This window comes from Scyliorhinus canicula, chromosome 5, assembly GCF_902713615.1.
Source record: "Scyliorhinus canicula chromosome 5, sScyCan1.1, whole genome shotgun sequence".
NCBI lineage: Eukaryota > Metazoa > Chordata > Chondrichthyes > Carcharhiniformes > Scyliorhinidae > Scyliorhinus > Scyliorhinus canicula.
In genome coordinates, this window is record NC_052150.1 from 53822591 (window position 1) to 53845901 (window position 23311).

A 23311-nucleotide genomic window follows, 5' to 3' on the forward strand; every position below is an offset into this window, starting at 1 on the left:
GCTCTGGATTTATTTCTTCTACCTTTCCCTTTTTTTGGAAAAATATTTAATAATGTATTATAAATGTAACAAAATAAGCAACCACACACGAAACCAAGAACAAAACCCAGCCAACATGGCTTACATAAACAACATCCCAATCCCAATCCCCCCCCCCCCCCCCCCCCCCCCCCAATAAAGTCAATAAATGGCTGCCGCATCCGGCTAACCCTAGCATCGATCCCCTCGGGACGAACTTGAAACCCAACCATGCCACTAACCCACACCCCCGACTTGTTGGGCTCCGAGTTCCTCCATGCTAACAAGATGCGTCTCCAGTCTACCAGGGAGGCAAAGGCCGAGACATTGGCCTCTCTCGGCCCCTGGACCCCCGGGTCTTCTGACACACCAAAAATTGCCACCTCTCGACTTGGAACCACCCTTACCTTCAGTACCTCTGATATGACGCCAGCAAACCCCTGCCAGAATCCCTCAGCTTCAGATATGTCCAAAACACATGGACATGATTTGCAGGCCCACGCGCGCGCAGTCGACACTATCGTCCACCCCTTCAAAGAACCTGCTCATCCGGGCCACAGTGGACCACCTTAAATCGTACCATGCTAAGCAGGCACACAAGGACCCATTGACTTGCCTCAGGGCGTCGTCCCATTACCCAGCCTCCAACTCCCCACACAACTCTTTCTCCCATTTCCGCTTCACCTCCCCTATCGGGGCTCCCTTCCATTCCATCAGCTCCTTATAAATCTCCGATACCTTCCCCTCCCCCACTCCTGTTTTCGACACTACCTTACCCTGGGGCGGTAGGTGTGGGAAAGTCAATACCTGCCTCCGCACAAAGTCCCTCACCTGCAAGTAGCGAAACCCATTTCCACCAGGCAGCTCAAACTCCTCCTCCAACTCTTCCAAACATGGAAAGGCCCCATCTATAAACAGATCCCCAAATCCTTTGCCACCCCAAAACATATCGTTGCCCACACTGACGCCCCCTCCAGCCCCATGTGCTGTTGCCACTGTCGTCACATCCTCAGGGCTGCCACCATTAACAGGCTTGTGGAGTACCTGGCCGGCGTGAACGGCAGAGGTACCCTTAACAGTGCCCCCAAACACGTGGCCGACCCTTCCCCCACTACCCATTTCCTGACCATCACTATGTTCGGCGCCCAGTAGTAATTTATAAAGTTCGGAAGAGCTAGCCCCCTCCCCCTCGACCCCGCTCCAACAGCACCATCTTCACTGCATTCACTCTCCTGAAAAACGCCTTGGGAATGAAGATTCAGCTTATGTAGCTGCTTCCACCCCCGCGCCTCCTGAATGCCCAAATACCGAAAGTTCCCCCCTCCCCCCAGACACACACACACACACTTCCACCACCCAATCTCTTCTCCTGCCCCCTCACCTGGATTGGCAAAACTTCACTTTTACCCATATTCAATTTGTACCCCGAAAACCGGCCGAATTCCTCTAGGATCCCCATAATCTCACTAATCCCCACCCCGGGTCCGAAATGCACAGTAGCAGATCGTCCGCATAAAGCGAGACCCTGCCAGTCCCTCGACACTCAACGCCAACGGCTCTATAGTCAAGGCAAAAAACAGTGCAGCCTAAAATAATTCGAGATCACCCGGTTCGCCCGCACACTAGCCAGTGGTGCCTGATACAGCAGCCGGACCCAATCCACAAAATCCTACCCAAACCACCCCAGGACTTCCCACAAATGGTCCCACTCCACCCAATCGGAGACTTCCCCCACATCCATGGCGACCTCCACCTCTCGTCCCTCGGGCGGGGGGCATCATTATCACATTCAGTAGCCTCCTGATATTAGCTGCCAGGTGCCTCCCCTTCATGGTCCTTCCCTATCCCCCCTGGCACACAGTCCAATCTTCGAGGCCAAGATCTTGGCCAATATCTTGGAATTGACATTTAACAGTGAGACCGGCCTATACGACCCACACTGCTCAGGATCCTTATCCCGCTTCAAAATCAGAGAAATCAAGGCCTGTGACATCGTTGGGAGGGAGGGAGGGGGGGGGGAGAGCACACACCTGCCCCCTACCAACAAGGACCCCAGAACCCCTGAGAACTTTTCATAAAACTCCACTGGGTATCCGCCTGGGGTCTTGCCCATCTGCATAGCCTCCAGCCCATTCACCACTTCTACCAGCCCAATGGGGGCACCCGGTCCCTCCACTAGTTCCTCTTCCACCCTCTGAAACTCCAACCCCTCCAGAAACCGCCTCATCCCCTCCACCCTGGCTGGGGGTTCCGACTCATACAGCCTACTGTAGAAATCCCTAAATACCCCGTTCACCCCCATCGGGTCCAAAGCCACGTTCCTCCCCTGTCCTTCACTTTCTTGATCTCCCTTGCTGCTTCCTGTTTCCTCAACTGGTGCGCCAGCATTCTGCTCGCCTTCTCACCATATTCATAAATAATAATAATCGCTTATTGTCACAAGTAGGCTTCAATGAAGGTACTGTGAAACGCCCCTAGTCGCCACATCCCGGCGCCTGTTCGGGGAGGCCGGTACGGAAATTGAACCCGCGCTGCTGGCTTAGTCCTGCATTAAAAGCCAGCTGTTTAGCCCACTGTGCTGAACCAGCCCCTCTCGCCCTCCTCGCTGCCCATCCGCTTTCCCGATAGATAACAACCCAAACTCTATCTGCAGCTTCTGCTCCTTCAACAGCACACTTCCAGGGCTTCCAAGTACCTCCAGTCTACCTACAAGATCTCCATTAGCCTTTCCAACTTCACCCGCTCCGTCTTCCGCCTGATCATAGAACATAGAACAGTACAGCACAGAACAGGCCCTTCGGCCCTCAATGTTGTGCCGAGCCATGATCACCCTACTCAAACCCACGTATCCACCCTATACCCGTAACCCAACAACCCCCCCCTTAACCTTACTTTTTAGGACACTACGGGCAATTTAGTACGGCCAATCCACATAACCCGCACATCTTTGGACTGTGGGAGGAAACCGGAGCACCCGGAGGAAACCCACGCACACAGGGGGAGGACGTGCAGACTCCACACAGACAGTGACCCAGCCGGGAATCGAACCTGGGACCCTGGAGCTGTGAAGCATTTATGCTAACCACCATGCTACCCTGTGTGCCCATATATAAAAGAACTCCCCTCTCACCACTGCCTGGCGACCTTCCCTGTGTTGTTTAGCTCCACATACCCCCGAATGGCCTCCGTCACACGCTCACGAACCTCCTCATCCAAAAAAAGCCCCACATCTAGCCTTCATTGCGGGCGTTGCCTCCCCTTACTCACCTGCAAGTCCACAGAATGCGAAGCGTGATCTGACACCACCGACCCCGCGTCCAGATCGGGGATCTTCCCCAACACTCGTCTCATAAACTCCACACCATCCCAGTTCGAAGCATAAATATTCACCAACACCGCCGACATCCCCTCCAATTTCCCACTCACCATTACATGTCCTCCCCCCCAGAGTCCGCCACTGTATTCCCTACTTCAAACGCCACTCATTTATTAATCAAAATCACCACCCCCCTCATTTTAGAATCTAATCTCAAATGAAATACCTGCCCTACCCACCCTTTCCTCAACCTAGTCTGATCCACCACCAGATGTGTGTCCTGCAACAGAGCCATGTCTGCCGTTAGACTTCTTAAATGTGTGAGCACATGTGCCCTCTTGACCCGCCCACTCAACCCTTGCACATTCCATGTGATCAGCCTGGTAGAGGGCACCCCCCTCCCCCACTGGCTGATCACCGATCAATCATAACCCCTCCTGGGCCAGCCTCCAGCCCACGTCCCACACCTCCTCAGGCCCGCCTTCGGGCACCCACTGTCATCAACCCTCCCCATATCACCTTTCAGAAACCCCTCCCCTGTCAGCAGTTTTCCCTCCCCCCCCCCCCCACACACCCCACCACAAAGTAACAACCCCAACCCCTATCAATACACTAACTTCCCACTCAGCCCCCATGCGTTTCCGTGAACTAGCCTGCCCAGCTAGCCTGGTAGACCCTGACATGGTGCCTAGCATCCTACCCCCACTGATTCCCCTCCCCCTACACTCAAACATACTCCCAGTGCAAACTTAACAACACCCACCAAACACAAAGAAAAAAGCAACCCACCATCCACCACCAAGAACAAACGCTGGACAATGGCCCCAAACAGTGCAAAAGTAGCCAAACAAACCCCAAAGGGACAGAAAGGGAAAAGCTCCTCCAAAGTTCTGTGTCCTCCTTCTCCTGCCAGTTCATTGTCTTCAACAAAATCCATCGCTTCCTCAGGTCTCCCGAAATACAGCTCCCGACCCTTATAGGTCTGCCACAGACATGCCGGGTACAGCATGCCAAACTTCATCCTCTTCTTAAAGAGGGCCGCCTTCACCTTGTTGAAGCCCGCTCTCCTCTTGGCCAGCTCTGCACCCAGATCCTGGTATACACGCAGCTTGCTGCCGTCCTAGGTACAGCGCCGCGTCTGCCTGGCCCATCTGAGGATCCGTTCCTTGTCCAAGAACTGATACAGGCGCACCACCATCTCCCTCGGCGGCTCGTTCCCCTGCGGCTTCTTCATCAATGCCCTTTGTGCCCGGTCCACTTCCAAGAGCCTTACAAATGCCCCCTCTCCCAGCAGCTTCTCGAACATTCGAGCAACATACACGCCGGAGTCTGCTCCCTTGCTGCCCTCCGGCAGTCCCACGATCCTCACAGTTTGCCTGCGAGATCGGTTCTCCAGGTCCTCCACTTTCTGCTGCAGCTGCATCTGTTGATCCCGCACCAACCCCACCTCCGTTGTCATCGAGGCAAGCTGCTCTTCTTGCTGCCCACCGTCTTCTCCACCTTCCGGATCACCTGGCTCTGGGCCTCCAGCCTCGTCTCCATGCGGTCGATCTCTGCCTTTATCGGGTCCACCTCTCTAGCCAGATCCTCCAAATTCTCCTTCCTCTGCTGGGTGAACTTCTCGTTAAGGAAGCCCACCAGCTGGCCGTTGACCACTGAGATGGTAGGGCCAATCCCTAACCCTCCGCCCTCTTCTCCTGTGTCGCAGGCACCACTCCAACTTTCACCAACCCCTTCTTTTTCGGCCAATTGTTTCATAGAATTTACAGTGCCGAAGGAGGCCATTCGGCCCATCGAGTCTGCACCGGCTCTTGGAAAGAGCACCCTATCCAAGGTCAACACCTCTACCCTATCCCCATAACCCAGTAACCCCATCCAATTTTGGACACTAAGGGCAATTTATCATGGCCAATCCACCTAACCTGCACATCTTTGGACTGTGGGAGGAAAGTTCCCTACTTTTCCCTTTCAAGGGAATGTCCTTGACATTGCCAACGGGTAGTTAAAGAAAACTTGGGACTAATCAGAGATGAAGATGGGAACTTGTGTGTAGATGGAGAGGCTGTGGGAAGGGTTTTAAATGAATATTTTGCCTCTGTGTTTACAAAGGAAATGGATGATGCAGATATAGTAGTCTCGGAGGAACACTGAGATATTGGATGGGATAATCATAAAGCAAGAGGAAGTATTCGAGGGGTTGGAATTCTTGAAAGTTGATAGGTCACCAGGGCCAGATGGATTGTTTCTGAGGCTACTGAAGGAGGTCAGGGAGTAGATAGCAGATACTATAAGGATGAGTTTCCAAACGTCGCTAGATCCAGGGGAGGTACCGGAGGACTAGAGAAATGCAAATGTTCCATTGTTTAGAACATAGAACATACAGTGCAGAAGGAGGCCATATGGCCCATCGAGTCTTTACCCCTCACTTCCACCCTATCCCCGTAACCCAATAACCCCTCCTAACCTTTTTGGACACTAAGGGCAATTTAGCATAGCCAATCCACCTAACCTGCACGACTTTGGACTGTGGGAGGAAACCAGAGCACCCAGAGGAAACCCACACAGACACTGGGAGAACGCGCTGACTCCGCAGACAGTGACTCAGCAGGGAATAGAACCTGGGGCCGTGACGCTGTGAAGCCACAGTGCTAACCACTATGCTACCATGCTCCCTTTAAAAAGGGATAGAAGCAAATGCCAAACAATTATAGGCCAAGTTAGTCTTGTGTCAGTGGTGGGCAAATTAGTAGAATCAATCCTGAAAGATAGGATTAACTGTCAAATAGAAAGGTGTAGACTAGTCAGCATGGATTTGGTGAAGGAAGGTCTTGCTCACAAATTTGATTGAATTCTTTGAGGAAGTAACAAGTTGAGGAAGTAACAAGAAGGGTTGATGAAGTTAGTGCAGTGGATGTTGTGTACATGGTTTTTAACAAGGTTTTAGAGAAGGTTCCACTGACCGATTGGTCAGAAAAGTAAAAGCTATGGGATACAGGGCAACGTGGCAAACTGGATTAAATAGTTGGCTTAGTAACAGACAACAAAGGGTAATGGTCAATGGCTGCCCTTGCAAATGAGAAGTTGTTTCAAGTGGTGTTCCATAGGGCTCTGTGTTGGGACCCTCACAGTTTGTGTTATATATTAACGATTTGGACATAAACGTGGGGGCACGGTTGGGAAGTTGCAGACGCGCAAAGATTGGCCGAGGGGTGGACAGTGTAGAGAATAGGTACAATCTCAAGAATGATATAGATGGATTGGTGGAGTGGGCAATAAAGTGGAATTTAACTCAGAAGTGTGAGGCTATGCGGTTAGGGAGATCAAACAGTATAGAGAGTACACAATAAATGGGAATAAAGTAAGAGGGGTAGACGAAGTGAGAGATCTTGGTGTACAAGTACACAGGTCCCTAAAGGCAGCAGTTCAAATAGACCAGGTTGTAAAGAAAGCATATGCGATGCTATCCTTCATTGGCAGAGGTATAGAATATTAAAGTAAGGATATAATGTTGAAATTGTGTAAAACACTGGTGAGGCCACAACTGGAGTATTGTGTGCAATTCTAGTCACCAGATTACAGGAAGGACATTATTGCTCTGGAGAGAGTGCAGAGGAGGTTTACAAGAATGTTGCCTGGGCTAGAAAAGTGCAGCTATGAGGAGAGATTGGATAGGTTGGGGTTATCTTCCTTGGAACAAAGAAGGCTGAGGGGTGACTTCATTGAGGTGTACAACATTATGAGGGGACGAGATAGTGTGGACAGGATAAAATTGTTTCTGTTGGTGGTGAATTCTAGAACCAGGGGACATAGGCTCAAGGTAAGTGGCAGAAGCTTTTACCAGAAGGTAGTGGGAGTCTGGAATTCGCTGCCCGAGTTGGTGATGGAGGCAGGGACCCTTTTTTAAAAAAGTACCTGGATCTACACCTTAAATGCTGTAAACTACAGGGCTATGGGCCGGGTGCAGGAAATTGGGATTAGAAAGGACACCTGGGTGTCCTCAGGCTGGCATGGACAAGGTGGGCTGAATGGCCTCCTTCTGTGCTGGAGCATTTCTATAGATCTTTTTTTTAAATTTAGAGTACCCAATTCATTTTTTCCAATTAAGGGGCAATTTAGCATGTTCAATCCACCTACCTTGTACATCTTTGTGTTGTGGGGGCCAACCCACGCAAACACGAGAAGAATGCGCAAAGTCCACACGGGCAGTGACCCAGAGCTGGCATCGAACCTGAGACCTCGGTGCCGTGAGACTGCAATGCTAACTTCTGCGCCACCGTGCTGCCCTACATTTCTATAGTTCTAAGGTGGCCCATTTTTCAACCACTGTCTTGTCTTCCAATATTTAATTCCAACTCGCCCCTTAATTGGAATGTATTCTCATCCCATCGAAGTTGCCTTTCCCTTAGTTAGTTATACCTACTCTGGATTGTTCTTTGCCCTTTACCATGGCAAACCTAAAGCTTATGATACAATGGCCATTGTCCCCTAATTGCTCTCCCACTGATATTTGATCAACTTGGGCCAACCTGTCCCCCAGAACCAGGTCTAACAGTGCGGGGAACTTTTTGTCGGCAAGATTTCCCACATCCCGTTGTTTACACATTCAGCATGGCCACATTGCTCTGACATACCTTAAACTTCATATAGAGTGTGGCATAATATAACAACTCACCTGTCACACATCAATGGTATCCTCTGTGTTTAGTCCAGAAGACCTGCACTTGCCAACAAATCAACTTCCGGAACTCCCGGGATGGTACTTTTAGTTTTTATTTGTATGTTCTGTGCTGTATTTTTCTATGTTCTACCCCCAGATTTCTCCATTGCTTTATGGACTCTCTCAACTCTCACTGCTTATCATAGAATTTACAGTGCAGAAGGAGGCCATTCGTCCCATCAAGTCTGCACCGGCTCTTGGAAAGAGCACCCTACCCAAGGTCAACACCTCCACCCTATTTCCATAACCCAGTAACCCCACCCAACACTAAGGGCAATTTTGGACACTAAGGGCAATTTATCATGGCCAATCCACCTAACCTGCATATCTTTGGACTGTGGGAGGAAACCGGAGCACCCGGAGGAAACCCACGCACACACGGGAAGGATGTGCAGACTCCGCACAGACAGTGACCCAAGCCAGAATCGAACCTGGGACCCTGGAGCTGTGAAGCAATTGTGCTATCCACAATATTACCATGCTGCCGTAAGGCCTTATGGGCCTTCATGAACTCTCTCTGAAATCCCTGCTGCTTTATGGGCTCTCTGTCTCTGAACCCTTGCTGCTTTTTGGACTTTCTGTCTGGCTTTCTGGGTGTGCTTGCTCTCTCTCTCTCGTGGACTTTTGGTGTCCGAACTGGCCTGCATTACGATAAATTTGGTGACTGTCAAATCAAGAGATATTTGGTTTCAGTTTGTTGTCTGCAAATCATTTCTTTCTGAAACCTGGCTGCAGAGTCGGGATAGAATCCCTACAGTGCAGCAGGAGGCCATTCGGCCCATCGGATCTGCACCAATGCTCAAAAAACACTCTACCTCAGCTCACTCCCCTACCCTATCCTTGTAACCGTGGCAATCCACTTATCCTACAACACCTTGGACTGCTTCCCCGGAGCTGCAGCACCACACTGACAGGAACCTTCATTTTTCATTTGATAACTTCACTGCATTATGTGGAACCACTTCGAGTCATCCTTGTAGTAGAAGCAGTTGTGCATGTCTTTGCTTTCAGTGATGTGGAATATGGTCTGGGTGGATTCTAGAGCACCCGTGTAAACAGCTGAACTGCAGTAATAGCCAGTTTATTTTTTGGATTGCAAATTTTTCCTAATGGCTAAGGAAAATCTGAATAGCCAAGAATATGAAAGTAGCTAGCACGAAAATATAGTGACCAAATGCTTTCTTGCCACTGGAGACATCAGTGCCATGACAGTATGCCTCTTGGGGTAACACTCCACAGTTGGATGCACTAATACTGCCACAGATGGTGCCAAAATTGGTTGTCAACAGCAGTAGCACTATATATAGTAAGTTAGGCTTCTAAATATTGGAGCCATGGTAGCACGGTGGCGCAGTGGTTAGCATTGCTGCCTATGGCGCTGAGGACCCGGGTTCGAATCCCGGCCCTAGGTCACTGTCCGTGTGGAGTTTGCACATTCTCCCCGTGTCTGCATAGATTTCGCCCCCACAACCCAAAAGATGTGCAGGATAGGTGTATTGGCCACATTAAATTGCCCCTTAATTAGAAAAAAGAAATTGGGTACTCTAAATTGAAAAAAAGAAATAAATATTGGAGCCACCTCATGGTTTTATGCAATTATATTTTGTGTTAAAAATCTTGTGCAGAAAAGTAACTATGTAAACTTGATTGATTGATTGAAGAAGCTTAAGAGTGATGTTGTTGCAGGTACATGGGCATTGGACTTTCTGCTCAAGGTGTCAACATGAACAGACTGCCAGGTAGGTGCTTCATTTAGGTTGTGATCGTTCAAGAAACAGCGTATTAACACTTGTGACTCTGGAAACCTAAAATATATAGAGCTCATCTGTAGGCATCTGAAAAGAGCAGATGCGGCAGAACTGGAAGGGTGCTTCTGATGTCTCCGAACATATTCCTTCAGCTGCTCTTTTCTGATCTTACTCTGACCGTCCCACCTTTTGATCTTGAGGACTGCACCAGCCAAACACAGTATAGACATCAGGAACATTAACCTTGATTGTAAAAATCCCAACAACAGACAAAAGAGAGGCAGGATTTTAAATATCAGATAAGGTTACCAAACCCCTTCATGATTTCTTTACAGTTTTAAGTGCAGGAATCAGGCAAAATGTCTCCGGGTATCTAATTAGCAAGGAAGTAGTGATGTGTTGACATCATTGACTCAGCAATTTAAATTCAGTAGTACACGAGTTGAAGAAGACCTATCCTGTGGGATTGCCGCCAGGTGAACCAAGGCGGGAACTGCTGGTTCTGCAAGGTAAGCGGCTCTTTTAGCACATTCTGTGGACCAGGCGAAACGGGAGTGCCCACTCTCCCTCAAGCTGCCCTCAAAGTAATCTCCAGTCCCTTTCTTCTCCGATTAACAAGAGAAGCTGTTTCAAACTGGTTTTGCCGTTGAAGCTAGTGTGCCTCAACATGACACTGGCAGTAGAATCTGTTTTTCCATGCTCTACGATTAATGGGTCAGGTTTATTATGTATTTTTCAGCAGAGAGAGGCTTCTTTATTTGAAATTATTAAAAATCTCAGGAATCCTACCCTTTTGGATATGAGTAAATTTCATCAGTTTCAACTGCACTTTCCTGTCTACCCACACTTCCTGGAGCATGTGGCTGTCGCTGTGCCATAATAAACGTAACGTGTTGAAGTCCAGTCTTACCCAAAAACTACACGTTATTTATTCTCCGTAGTTATGGAGGTAATTTTACTTTACCATTTCAATATGGTATTCCCTCTTTCAAATAGAGTATTGCGGTAATTTCGGAGCATAAAATGAAGTCCGCTTAAAAGCACTCTTTAAGAAGCATGTTAGTGAAACTATATAGTTCATATAAAATTATAATCTATGGATTGCACTATTTACAATGTCTTATTGTGTTGATTCTATTGCAACACAAAATGTATTTCGCAATCTATAAGACAATGTTAAAAGACATCCTGTTTCAACATGCTAATTATTTTTAAAGATGCTAATTGATCTGATGTGTTTCTCCCATCAAAAATACTACAGATCTGAAGTAAAGACAACATTTTTCACCTTTAATAGTGATACAGCAGCATGTTTTGCAGGACTGTTTTTTTCTTAAGAGCGTCTACCTATCCATCCCTATTTTCTCCTTTAAGACGGTCTTTAAAACCTATCTCTTTTAACTTTCACCCTTTCGCATTACAGGAGGGATGTGATGGTACTGGAAAGGGTGCAGAGGTAATTTACCAAGATGTTGCCTGGGCTGGAGAGTTTTAGCTTTGAAGAGAGATTGGATAGACTTTCCCTCTTGGTGGAGGAGTCAATGATCAGGGGGTTTAAGGTATGGGGCAGGAGGTTTAGAGGGTTTCACTCAGATGGTGGTGGGAGTCTGGAACTCACTGCCTGAAAGGGTGGTGGACACCAAGACCCCCAATACATTTAAGAAGCATTTAGATGTGCACTTGCGATGGCAATGCATACAAGGCTATGGGCCAAGTGCTGGAAAATAGAATTAGAACACTTATGTGTTTGTTCTTCACCAGCGTAGACGCAATGGGCCCCATGGGCCTTTTCTGTGCTGTAGACCTTTGACTATGACTTAATTCCTTTTGGCTCCAGTTCCAGTATTCTCTAATTACGCTTCTATGCAGTGTTTTGGAACATTTTTTTAGACTAAACGCACTAAACAAATGCAAGTTATTGTGAACATGGGGACTATAGTCAGGTGTATTTGCTTTGATCTAGACCCCTCTTCTTTTCCCCGACACCCTGCCCAGACAGCTCGTGTCTGTAGCTATTTCCTGTCAACGTTTTCTATATATGGATATGGCATATAAGAATTTATAATAGAAACTATGTAATTATCATACTGTAATTAAACCCTCCTTTCACATAAAAACTGCATTTGGGGAAAGGGAGCTTTTTTCTGCAAGAATTGATGAGAAAATAGTTTTTCAAATAAATTAACAATCTGTTGTTGTCTTATAACCAAGCTGTTCACCAATTGCACTAAAATCAGTAGTTTGAAATCTGTGAAACTGCCATATTCCAGAGTGTATGGTACATATTCATGTTCAGCATGATAATGTTTCTTTATTAATGTGGACCTTTCTGTTTTAGGCTGGGATAAGCATTCATATGGTTACCACGGGGATGATGGTCATTCATTCTGTTCCTCTGGGACTGGACAGCCCTATGGACCAACGTTTACAACTGGGGATGTAATTGGATGCTGCGTAAATCTAATCAATAATACCTGTTTCTACACAAAGAATGGTCACAGTTTAGGTATGAGTTTATGAGGATAAATCTGGTTTATGTGAAATGTTAAAAGTGTGCATGATCAATCAAGTCATTGAAATTTAAGTCCTTTTTAAAAAAAATATTTACACTTTAAATGTAATTCAGGAATTCCTTGGAGATGAGAGCTTCATTTGTACTTGGAAAGAGCATTTTCACCATGTTTAATGTTTAAAACTGAAATAATTTTATGGTGCATTAGCACAATCAAAGGACATATATTTACACCTTCTCTTTGCTTTACTCCCCACCCTACCCTTTCTCTATAGCTAGCTGTCAATCCCTAGGGAAATTTTTATCTGCTTGAATGCTGTCTTTGTTCAGTTTTTTGGTAATTAGAGTGAATTTGGTAGAAGCAGTGTAAAAATGTCTTTGATTCCTCATTTGCTCTCTACCCTCGTGCTTGATTTCACCCCTGTCCTTTTTAAAGAATCTTTCTGCAAATGAGGAATGCTGTAGCAATACAAGTTGTTGTCTCTCGGCAAGTTGGACAAAATACATAGGCTTAATAGTGCAGAGACAAAGATGAAGAGGCAAGATTTTTTTTAACAATGTGTTAGTCCCAGGTTTTGAGCTAATTAGCTTAATTTGATTTGGGAAAGGGGTGAATTTTGCAATGTCAGAACATGCTTTCACTCCTTTGTATTTTCTCACATCAGCCCTCCTGGCTAATGTGGTCTGAAATCTATGTTTACACATTTTTTGTTTTACAATTTCTTAGCTCCTAATCTTTGTTTCTGGAGGAATAGATGGTGGTATAATAAACCAAACATAATGTCTGGTGGTTAAAGATCTCACTGCATGATTAATATTTCCATACTAAATTAAGAAAAAAAAATACATTTTACTCTCAATCTACCTTGTTATTAAAATTATTTGTTTGGACACCATCTGTCATGGCTCTTCGCCGGGCTCTTATTGCTTGTACGGCTCTGAAACTATGATTTATTTTCGAGTTCAGACAAGAATCTTTGATCATGTTGGCTTTGTTTACTGCAAAAAGAGGGCTTGATGCTTTGATCATAGAGTCAAGGGAGGAAGACTTTCTTGTGCGCAAGACCTGGCCCAGGCAAAATTCTTGGACTGCTACTCCCATAAAGGGAGAAGTTTCTGGTTTGTTACAGGTCCAGATAAATTTAATGAAAGACTCTTGCATAATCTTGTGCAGGTAAGAAACTTTAACCAAAAGTTAAAGGTAGAGGGGTCAATTACTAGGGGGGGCATAGGTTTAAGGTGCGAGGAGCAAGGTTTAGAGGAGATGTACGAGGCAAGTTTTTTTTTTTTACACAGAGGGTAGTGGATGCCTGGAACTCGCTGCCGGAGGAGGTGGTGGAAGCAGGGACGATAGTGACATTTAAGGGGCATCTTGACAAATACATGAATAGGATGGGAATAGAGGGATACGGACACAGGAAGTGTAGAAGATTTTAGTTTAGACGGGCAGCATGGATGGAACAGGCTTGGAGGGCCGAAGTATCTGTTTCTGTGTTGTACTTTTCTTTGTTCTTTGTAAAGGAGAGCTGCCAGCATCTATTCTTCACTACTTGCTAAAATACTCTTAACCTGCTCGGCTGGCTCACCTAAATATTTCTTAAAATAAATTTTGAGTATCCAATTTTTTTTTTCCTATTAAGAGGCAATTTAGCATGACCTATCAGCCTACCCTGCACATCTTTGTGTTGTGGGGGTGGGACCCACACATGCACGTGGAGAATGTGCAAATTCCACACGGCAGTGACCCGGGACTGGGATTGAACCCGGGTCCTCGGTGCCGTGAGGCAGAAGTGCTAACCACTGCGCCACTGTGCTGCCCTTATTGCTCACTTATATCAAAAGAGTTTTATGAGGGTTAGGTACACGACAATTAGTGGATATTTTATCACTCATTGCAATGTCATCCCAAGGAGTAGAATGCCATTGTTTTTTTTTATTTTGAAATTTGATTCAGGTCGATTCCCTCTAATCTTGGACCAGCATGATAGCTTGGATCACTTTCTGTCTACTGAAGTTTGTGTGATGGGACAGCTTTTTTGTATTTTGTTTCCCCACCCCCCTCCTAAAAGCATAGTCCATGACTGTTTTACTTTCGAGGAACCAGATCTGACATTTATTCTTGAAGTTCAATTTATACTTGAGCCTCAATTCTGATTCTCTGAGCTGAAGGAGTTGAAATCCTTCTCTTCTCTTTTATTTTTTGAAATGACTTGCCAAAATACTCCTGACTTATCAAGTGTGAGGGCTTTTTCAACTTGTTCAGCTGAGCCAGACAGGTTTTATGAGAGAGAGATGCTCAAATTTGAAGGAATCAAATAAAAATAATTATATGCCACTTTTTTATCATTCTGAATTTTGGTTAATGCAGATTTTACATTGTGTGTGGCACATTGTGTGTGGCACATTGTGTGTGGCACATTGTGTGTGGCACATTGTGTGTGGCACATTGTGTGTGGCACATTGTGTGTGGCACATTGTGTGTGGCACATTGTGTGTGGCACATTGTGTGCGGCACATTGTGTGCGGCACATTGTTGCAGAGTTGAGGCAGCCTGTCCTTGTGCCCAGTAGTTTAAGGAGAGCGTTCAAAGGGATATATATATTTTTTTAAAATATTTTTATTCGGGTATTTGTAATTTTCATAATAATAGCAACATAAACATGGTACAATAAACAGTTCCAACCCCATCACATTCTTCACACCCCCACCAATAAAACAAGATTTCTGCTTCTGCTGATCTTTTCATTATCTCCGAGAAAGTCGACGAACAGCTGCCACCTCTGGGTGAACCCTACCATTGACCCTCTTTGGGCGAACTTTATTTTCTCGAGACTGAGAAAGCCAGACATGTCATTAACCCAGGTCTCTAATTTCGGGGGCTTCGAGTCCCTCCACATTAGTGGGCTACCAGGGAGGCAAAGGCCAAGACGTTAGCCTCTTTCGCCCCCTGAACTCCTCTTCCGACACTCCAAAGATCACCGACTCTGGACATAGCCTTAGCGAACCCCTGCCAAAACCCTCTAAGCTTTGGGCATGCCCAAAACATGTGGACATGATTCGCCGGACTTCCCGCGCGCCTTGCAAACCAGTCCCCTACCCTGAAAAACCTCCTCATCCGGGCCACCGTCATGTGTGCCCGGTAGACTACCTTGAGCTGTATCAGGCTACGCCTGGCACATGATGAGGATGTGTTAACCCTGCTTAAGGCATCTGCCCACAAACCCGCCTCTAGCTCTCCCCCTAACTTGTCTTCCCACTTGCCCTTTAGGTCCTTTCCAGGACCGTGTTCCCACCTCTATTCTTTAGTCTCCCTATTCCCTTTTTCTGAGCTGGTGCGCTAACATTCTACTTGCCTTTTCCCCATACTCATAGACCGCTCCCCTTGCCTTCCTCAGTTGTTCCACCGCCTTCCCTGCAGACAAAAGCCCCAACTCTGCCTGTAACCGCCGCTGCTCCATCATTAACCCCACATCTGGGGCTTCTGAATATCTCCTGTCCACCTGAAATATCTCCCCAACTTACCTATCCCTCTCGGCTTGTTCCATCTTTTCTTTATGGGCCTGTATCGAGATTAATTCCCCTCTGACCACTGCCTTCAAAGCTTCCCACACCGTTGCTGCAGAGACCTCCCCCGTAACATTTAATTCCAGGTACTTCTGGATGGGCTTGTTCACCCGCCCACAGACCACTTCATCTGTTAATAACCTCTCCATACTAACCCGTATATCCACCCAATGTGGGGCATGATCCGACACTGCGATTGACGAGTACTCTGTATCCGCCACTCCCGGTAATAGAGCCCTGCTCAGAACAAAAAAGTCGATTTGAGAGTATACCTTATGGACATGGGAGAAGAAAGAAAACTCCTTTGGTCTTGGCCGTCCAAACCTCCATGGGGCTACTCCCTCCATCTGGTCCATAAACCCCTTCAATTCCTTTGCCGCGGCTGACACCCTCCCTGTCCTGGATCTTGACCGGTCCAATTCTGGATCAATGACTGTGTTGAAATCTCCCCCCATGATCAAGTTATGTGACTCTAGGGCTAGGATCTTACCGAGCACCCACCTCATAAATTCCACATCATCCCAGTTTGGAGCATATACGTTCACGAGTACCACCCACATCCCTCCAGCTTCCCATTCACCATTATGTACCTGCCCACCCCCGTGTCTGACACGATTTGCCCTGCCTCGAACGCCACCCGTTTATTAATCAAAATCGCTATCCCCTGGTCTTTGAGTCCAGCCCTGGCCAACCCACCCCTTCCTAAATCTAGTCTGATCTGTAACCTTTAGGTGTGTCTCTTGTAACAATGCCGCTTCTGCCTTCAGTCCTCTCAAATGCGTGCACACACGGGCCCTTTTGACCAGCCATTTAAACCTTTAACGTTCCAAGTAATCAGCCTGGTCGGGTCCCCCCCCCCCCCCCCCCCCCCCCCCCCCCCCCAAAACCAGCCTCCAGCTAGTGTCAATCAAGCTAATCACCTGCTCGACCCCACTGTGCTTCTGTGCGTCAGCTGACCTAGCTTACCTGATAGCTCCTGCCCATGGCGCCAAACACACTATCTCCCCATTGTTCTCCCTCCTCTCTCCCGCTTGGACATACATATTCAAAACACCACATTTCCCAGTAAACAAACTGTAGAAAAAATCCCCTCTATCCAGCTCCCAATAAAACAAAGTTAACTTCAGAAACAGAAACAACCCCTTATTATACATAACACTACTTATTTAAAACAGCGTAAAAGTGATTTTCATCAAATCGCCACTGCAATGCTCCCTCAAGTTTGTGTCTTTAGTTCACATCTAGTCTTTTGTCCTTGATGAAACCAAGGCATCGTCTGGTGTTTCAAAGTAAAATTTCCGGTCCTCAAACGTGACCCAAAGACGGGCTGGATACAGCATCCGGAACTTCACCCCTTAGGGCCGATTAAATCCAGCCCCCTCTTAGCCAAATCCGCGCCCAGGTCTTGATATATGCGTAACTCACAATTCTCCCACCTGCTGCTCCGTTCTTTCTTGGCCCATCGTAGAATATGTTCCTTGTCCAGGAACTGGTGCATTCATACCACCATCGCCCTCGCCGCCTCGTTCGCTCGGGGCTTCTTCGCAAGGGCTCTATGCGCTCTATCCACTTCCAGGGGCCGTGGAAATGCCCCAGCCCCCATCAACTTTTCCAACATGCTTTCCACATAATCCCTCATGTCCGATCCCTCACTGCCCTCAGGGAGGCCGACAATTCTCAAGTTATGTCTCCTGGACCTGTTCTCCAAGTCCTCCAGCTTCTCCTGTATTCTTTTCTGGCAGTCATTTATCATCTCCACCCAGCACGCTTATATATTCTTCGTGCTCGGACACCTTTTTCTCCACCTCCTGAATCGTACGCCTGTGGGTTTCTTGACCCTGCACCACCTGATCAGTCGATGCCTTAATCGGGTCCAGGGTCTTTTTTTTTTTAAATTTAGGGTACCCAATTTATTTTTTCCAATTAAGGGGCAATTTAACATGGCCAATCCACCTAAGCCTGCACATCTTTTGGGTTGTGGGGGCTAAACCCACGCAAACACGAGGAGAATTTGCAAACTTCGCACGAACAGTGGCGCAGATTGAAACTGGTACCTCGGCGCCATGAGGCAGCAGGGCTAACCCACTGCGCCACCGTGCTGCCCACAGCGTGTCTTTCTTAAGCTTGGCGAAACGTTCTTCAAAAAACTTCACCAGCTGTTCCCGTCGACCACTCTGCCATCTCCCCGCGGGCCTTCTTCTCCGCCATGTTTTCCCGCGTTGCCGGCTCTACCAGCGTCTTTCGTGTTGAACTTTGTCTTCTTACACGGCCACTTCTAGTCGAATTCTCTATACACCAGTGGGGGATTTCTCCTCACACTCCACCAATTTATCCAGTAAAATTCGGAAAAAGACGGGAGAAAAGTTCCAGAAATTCCGTCACAAGCAGGAGCTATCAAATGTGCAACCTACTCCTCCATGGCCGCCACCGGAAATCCAAAGGGATATATTTTAACAAGTGTAATTTCTTTAGATCATTGGGATGCAAGATCACCTACCCCTAACTATGACTTTTGGGTATCTTGAACATCCAGAAAAGATAATTGACGTGTGTCTTTTTGCTCTGTGCTAAAGCATTTTTAAAATAAATGAACTAGATGTAGTAGTGGGAAAGCATAAGATTTAATAGCTGTGAGATCATTGGTAATTGGCCAAATTCATAGCTGAAATAGATGTTTTTGATTGAGCACTTCATCAAGTACATGCGTTTTTAAAAAATGTATGTTTTCAAACACGTGCATGCAGACGCTATGCAGACACCACTTTAATTGCATGGTGTTTGTGGGAAGTGTAACAGTGTTTTTGCAACTTTTCCTGGGACCCACTTTTGGCAACTGGCAGACCTTCACGACCCATAGCGGCCAACCCTTCCGCCACATGCCACGTTCGCGTACCTTTTTTTTAAAAAAAAATGATTTTTATTGAAAAATTTTGAATTTATACAACAACATCAAACCATACTAAAATACCAACGATAACAGTAATGACAACAATCATGAACCTTCGCCCCTCCTCAATGAACAACCCAACATATTAACAACAACTTAAGTTAACACAATGTTAAGTTACATAACCGTAGCGAAAAAATATACAAACTATAATAAGGAACCCCCCCCCCCCGAACACCTGGTGCACCTGTCCTCACCCCCAAAGAACCTACTCATCCTAGTCCCGGACATGTGGGCCCGGTGCAGCACCTTAAATTGGATGAGACTAAGCCTCGCACATGAAGAGGAAGAGTTGACTCTCTCCAAGGCATCCGCCCAAGTCCCATCCTCTATCTGCTCCCCAAGTTCCCCCTCCCATTTAGCCTTCAGCTCCTCCACTGACGACTCCTCCACCTCCTGCATTACCTTATAGATCAGACACCTTCCCCTCTCCGACCCACACCCCCGAAAGCACTCTGTCCATCGTCCCCTGCGAGGGCAGCAAAGGGAATCCCTCTACCTGTCGCCTAGCAAACGCCTTTACCTGCAAGTATCTGAACATGTTCCCTTGGGGAAGCCCAAATTTATCTTCCAGTTCCCCCAGGCCCGCAAACCTCCCGCCAATAAACAGGTCCCTCAATTTGCTGATGCCCGCCCTTGGCCACCCCCTAAATCCCCCATCCTTGTTCCCCGGAATGAACTGATGGTTGCCACCCAATGGAGCTTCCATTGAGCCCCCTGTTTCCCCCCTATGCCGTCTCCACTGTCCCCAGATTCTTAGGGTCGCCGCCACCACCGGGCTCGTGGTAAACCTCTTAGAGGAGAACGGCAACGGCGCCGTTACCATGGCACCCAGGCTCATACCTCTACATGACGCCATCTCCATTCTTTTCCACGCTGCCCCTCCCCCTCCATCACCCATTTACGCACCATTGACACATTGGCCGCCCAATAGTACCCCAAAAGGTTGGGCAGCGCCAGCTCGCCTCTATCCCTCCCTCACTCCAGGAAAACCCTCTTCACTCTCGGAGTCCCATGTGCCCACACAAAGCTCAAGATACTGCTAGTCACTCTCCTAAAGGAGGCCCTGGGGATAAAGATGGGCAGGCACTGAAAGAGGAACAAGAACCTCAGAAGCACCGTCATTTTGACGGACTGCACCCTCCCCGCCAACGTCAATGGCAGCATGTCCCACCTCTTGAACTCCTCCTCCATCTGATCTACATGTCTGGTGAAATTATGTTTGTGAAGAGTCCCCCAGTCCCTGGCCACCTGCACCCCCAGGTACCTAAAACTCTCCCCTGGCCGCCTAAGCGGGAGCCTACCAATTCCTTCCTCCTGGTCTCCAGGGTGCACCACAAACACCTCACTCTTGCCTAAATTTAGTTTATAACCTGAAAAGGTCCCAAACTCAGCTAGCAGCTCCATCATCCCCGGCATCCCTCCCACCGGGTCCGCCACATACAGTAACAGGTCATCGGCATACATCGACACCCTACGTTCCTCCCCACCTCGCACCAAGCCTCTCCACCTCTCTGAATCCCTCAACGCCATCGCCAGCGGCTCGATTGCCAATGCAAATAACACACGGGGGTCAGTGGGCAACCCTGCCTGGTCCCCCGGTAGAGCCGGAAGTACTCTGACCTCCTCCCATTCGTGGCCATGCACGCTATTGGGGCCTCATATAGCAGCTTCACCCATCTAATAAACCCTTCACCAAATCCAAACCTCCCCAACACCTCCCATAAGTACCCCCACTCCATTCTATTGAAGGCCTTCTCCGCATCCAGCGCTACCACTATCTCTGCCTCCCCCTCAATCGCCGGCATCATGATGACATTCAACAATCTCCGCACATTCGTGTTCAGCTGCCTTCCCTTCACAAAACCTGTCTGGTCCTCGTGTACCGCCCCTGGCACACAGTCCTCTATCCTGGTGGCCAGGATTTTTGCCAGCACCTTGGCATCTACGTTGAGGAGAGATATGGGCCTGTATGAACCACACTGCTGGGGGTCCTTGTTCCTCTTTAAGATTAATGAGATCAGCGCTCGCGACACCGTCGGGGGCAAAGTCCCCCCTTCCCACGCTTCATTAAGTGTCCGCACCAGCAAGGGGCCCACTAGGTCCACAAACTTTTTCTAAAATTCCACCGGGACCCCATCCGGCCCCGGTGCCTTCCTTGAATGCATCTGCCGATCCCCTTAACTCGCTCCTCCAGCTCAATTGGCGCATTCAACCCCTCCACCTGCTCCTCCTGCACCTTCGGGAAAGAAAGCCCGTCGAGGAACCTCTTCATTCCCCTCCTCTCCCCCGTTGGCTCCGACCGGTACAGTTCCCCGTGAAAGTCCTTGAAGACCTCATTCACCTCTACCCCCTTCCGCACCACATTCCCACTCTTGTCTCTCACTCCAGCAATTTCCTTTGCCGCATCCCGCTTGCGGAGCTGATGAGCCAGCATCCTACTCGCCTTTTCACCATGTTCGTACACTGCCCCTTGTGCCTTCCTCCACTGTTCCTCCGCCTTTCTAGTGGTCAGCAAATCAAATTTAGCCTGCAGGCTGCGCCTCTCCCCCAACAGTCCTTCCTCTGGTGCCTTTGCGTACCTCCTGTCTACCTCCAGCATCCTTCCCACCAGTCTATCCCTCGCTCCTCTCGCTCCTCTCCCTGTGTGCCCGGATGGATATCAGCTCCCCACGAATCACTGCTTTCAGGGCTTCCCAGACCACCCCCACCTGAACCTCCCCCGTATCGTTCACCTCGAGGTACCTCTCAATACTTGCCCGGATCCTCCTACACACCTCCTCCTCCGCCAACAACCCCACATCCAACCGCCACAACGGGCGCTGGTCCCGCACCTCCCCCATCTCCAACTCTATCCAATGCGGAGCGTGGTCGGAGATTGCAATGGACGAATACTCGGCCTCCTCCACTCTCGGAATCAGTCCCCTACTCACCACGAAGAAGTCTATCCGAGAGTAGACCCTATGTACGTGGGAGAAGAAAGAGTACTCCCCGTGCCCTCGGCCTCACAAACCTCCATGGATCCACCCCACCCATGTGGTCCATAAACCCTCTCAGTACCTTGGCCGGCGGCGGCCTCCTACCCGGCCTAGAGCTGGAGCCCCCAGATCCGGGACCCGTCCCAACATACGCCTCAATGCCTCAAACGACACATTTTTCCCCACCAGAATCGCCACTCCCCGGTTCTTCACATCCAACCCAGAATGGAAAACCTGCCCCACCCATCCCTTCCTCAGACAGACCTGGTCCGCCACCTTCAGGTGGGTCTCCTGAAGCATTGCCACATCTGCCTTTAGCCCCCTCAGATGAGCAAGTACCCTCGACCGCTTCACCGGCCCATTCAATCCTCTCTCATTCCAGATGACCAACCGGATCAGAGGGCGTCCCGCTCCCCTCCCCCGTCGACTAGCCATAGCCCGTCGACTGCCTGCCCCAGGCCAGCACCCCCTTCCCGACCCAGTCCCCACAGCGACAACACCTCACCTCTGTCCCCCCGGCCCCCACCAGCTCCTTCCTGACCCTGCCAGCAGCAACCCGGTATTCCCCTTTCCCCCCCAGGCTAGGAACCCTCCTAGCCGCGAACCGACCTCCATTGTACTTCCGTGGGTCAGCTAACTTCTGCTGACCCCGGAAACTCCCGCCAATAACCCGACCCCTCCCAAAGTGGGATCATCCCTCATCCTATCCCTCCTCCAGGCACCGCTCCAGCGCGGGGAAGACCCAGTTAAGGCCCCGCCTCCCCCTTCATCGTCTCCACCCCCTAGCCCCGCAGCGCGGGAAACCAGAGGAATGCCCGCGCTTTCGCACTGCCCCACCACACCCTTCTGACGCAGCTCCCAAATATCAGCCCCACTCCATACCCCCAACCCGACATAGAATACAACAAACCCCCCCCGACCCTCCCCGCAAGATACAAAACTCAAACAATGCCCTACAGCAAAAGACATAACAGAAGAACACCCCCATAAATAACCATATCAAAATTGCAAAAGTACAGAAAAAGAGAACACAGCAACAGCAGACTCCAGCAATAAAGTATTACAACCTACCCCGCAACCCCCAACCCCTAGTTCGAGTCCAGTTTCTCCGTCCGCACGAAGGCCCACGCCTCCTCCGGGGAATCAAAATAATAATGCCGGTCCGAATAAGTTACCCACAGGCGCGCAGACTGCAACATTCCGAACTTTATCTTTTTCTTGTAAAGCACCTCTTTCGTCCGATTAAACCCGGACCGCCGCTTAGCCACCTCCGCACTCCAATCCTGGTAGATCCGTACTGCCCCATTCTCCCAGTTGCTGCTCTTCACCCACACTCCCGATCACTGAACCGGTGGAACCTCACCAGCACCGCACGCGGGGGTTCATTCTCCTTAGGCCTGCTGGCCAGTACTCTGTGTGCTCCCTCCAGCTCCAAGGGCAGATGGAAAGACCCGGCCCCCACTAGCGAGTTCAGCATCGTAGCCACGTATGTTGTCGGGTCCGACCCCTCC

General features: G+C 48.7%; 1 protein-coding gene across 3 annotated transcripts in view; it reads left to right on the top strand.

Annotated features, from left to right (window-relative positions):
- The window catches only part of ranbp9 (RAN binding protein 9), a 175223-nt gene that overhangs the window by 71594 nt on the left and 80318 nt on the right, over window positions 1-23311 (top strand). For all 3 annotated transcript variants that reach the window (XM_038797079.1, XM_038797078.1, XM_038797080.1), the window contains exons 3-4: window positions 9738-9790; window positions 12138-12305. In XM_038797079.1, the coding sequence (XP_038653007.1) occupies window positions 9738-9790; window positions 12138-12305 (221 nt within the window). The remainder of the gene's footprint in view (window positions 1-9737; window positions 9791-12137; window positions 12306-23311) is intronic.